The sequence below is a fragment of the Entamoeba histolytica genome, genomic scaffold (genome assembly GCF_000208925.1).
Source record: "Entamoeba histolytica HM-1:IMSS scf_1104750518771 genomic scaffold, whole genome shotgun sequence".
In the NCBI taxonomy this organism is placed as follows: domain Eukaryota; phylum Evosea; order Mastigamoebida; family Endamoebidae; genus Entamoeba; species Entamoeba histolytica.
In genome coordinates this window covers 1-1,740 of record NW_001915680.1, presented here as the reverse complement: position 1 = coordinate 1,740, position 1,740 = coordinate 1, and the positions used below count along the sequence as shown (strand labels likewise).

Sequence of the window (1,740 nt, the reverse complement as noted above, 5' to 3'; positions counted from 1 at the left end):
TTTTATTCAAAATATAGTTTATAAAATCAAATAATATGTTAAAATTGAAATATTTATAAAAAACATATAATATAAATACTATTCAAACTTTAAAAAGAGAAAGTATTTATGATAGAAAGAAATATTATGTTTTGAAAGAATATAAAGATATTATAAATCTAATTAAAGTTCTGATAAAATAAAGAGAGACATTCTTTTGTTTATATTCATATCATTCATTTATAAAGTATTTATCTATTATTATAAAAATCGATTTAGAAAATAGTTACTTCTCAAGTCTTTGTAAATAATTAGCATTCACAATAATATTTTAAATAAATCTTTATTTTAAAATAAAGAAATTATTTTATTATATTAAGCATTTATTCTTTTGTCACATTGAGAGTTGAAAGAATCAATATTTCATCTATAGATGTTTCTCATACCCCATTTTTAATGGATAATACTTTCTTTAAAATAAACAATTATATGTTTTTTATTTTGTGGTAAAACTTTATCTTATAACTCTTCAATAACCAAAACAAAATTATTGTTTGTATCTTTTTTAATTATTCTCTCAAACTTGGTGTTGTACTATACTCAACATTTAGAACAAAACTTAAAAGAAAAACTGACACTTATAATATTTTCTTTCTAGATAAACAGAATATTTCAATTACTAAAAAAGACTTATAAAAACAAAAAAGCTATCTCTCAACTTCTATTACCAAATAAACTATTTAAAACTCTCTATTGCTGAGTTGTCAACCATTCTCTCATATTATCCATTTTATTCTTTTATAAAACATTCAATATTTTAAATTAAACAAAAAGGATTAACCAAACTACTCAATAAAACTAATAAACTTTGATATTTATTTTTCACAGTTAAGGTTTGTTAAGTTGTGTTATTAATACAAAAACACATTCAGTTATTTAAAAATAGAAACTATTTTAGTGTGTGTCTCTTTTTCCTTTTTTTAAAATCCTTAAAATAAAACTGTCTCCTCTTCTTTTGTTCAACTAAGTATAAATTAAATTAAAACTATAATAAAACTAGAAGATATTTTGTTGTTCATAGAAGACAAGAAGATAAGAAAATTCAACAAATGAAAAGATACGTTTCATAATTATTCAGAATTGGCTCTCTTTCAGTTCAGAGCAAAGAAGAAGTTTTGGCTCTTTTGAAATATCTTATAATGAGATGAGATTAAATTAATTATAACAAATGGAAAGCCAAATAGAACGTAGTGTGAATATCATTTATGATAAATTTATTAGTAAGAAACATACAACTGGAAAGTATATATGTCCACATGAAGGTTGTGGGAAGTGTTATGATAGTGAAGAGTCTCTTCATAGACATATGAGTCGACATTCTACTGTTAAAGAACATGTCTGTGAGTTTTGTGGTAAAGCTTTCTTAAGAAAATCAGAGTGTGAAATTCATGTTAGAATTCATACAGGAGTTAAGCCATATTGTTGTAATATTTGTCAGAAACGTTTTGCTCGTGCTACTGATCTTAAGATTCATATGCTTTACCATTCTGATGAAAAGCCATTTCAATGTCCATTCCCAGGTTGTACTTTACGTTTTAAACGTAAAAATGATGCTAAAAAACACTTAAGAATACATGTCAAAAAAATTCATGGAAATGTTACAGAACTAATGTCTCCCCATCATTCAGCTTTCAAAGCTGTTCCTAAACAATTAATTCGTCTTGAATCTTATGGAATAATGTATCATTGTAATTAAAAAGA

At 23.9% G+C, this 1,740-nt stretch overlaps 1 protein-coding gene across 1 annotated transcript; it reads left to right on the top strand.

The window, feature by feature from the left end:
* Nucleotides 1-1,207: 1,207 nt before the first annotated feature.
* EHI_163860 (uncharacterized protein) lies at nucleotides 1,208-1,735 on the top strand (the record flags this gene model as incomplete). Its single annotated transcript, XM_645371.1, has 1 exon — nucleotides 1,208-1,735. The coding sequence occupies one exon, from the start codon at nucleotides 1,208-1,210 to the stop codon at nucleotides 1,733-1,735; it is 528 nt and encodes a 175-aa protein (XP_650463.1).
* Nucleotides 1,736-1,740: the final 5 nt, after the last annotated feature.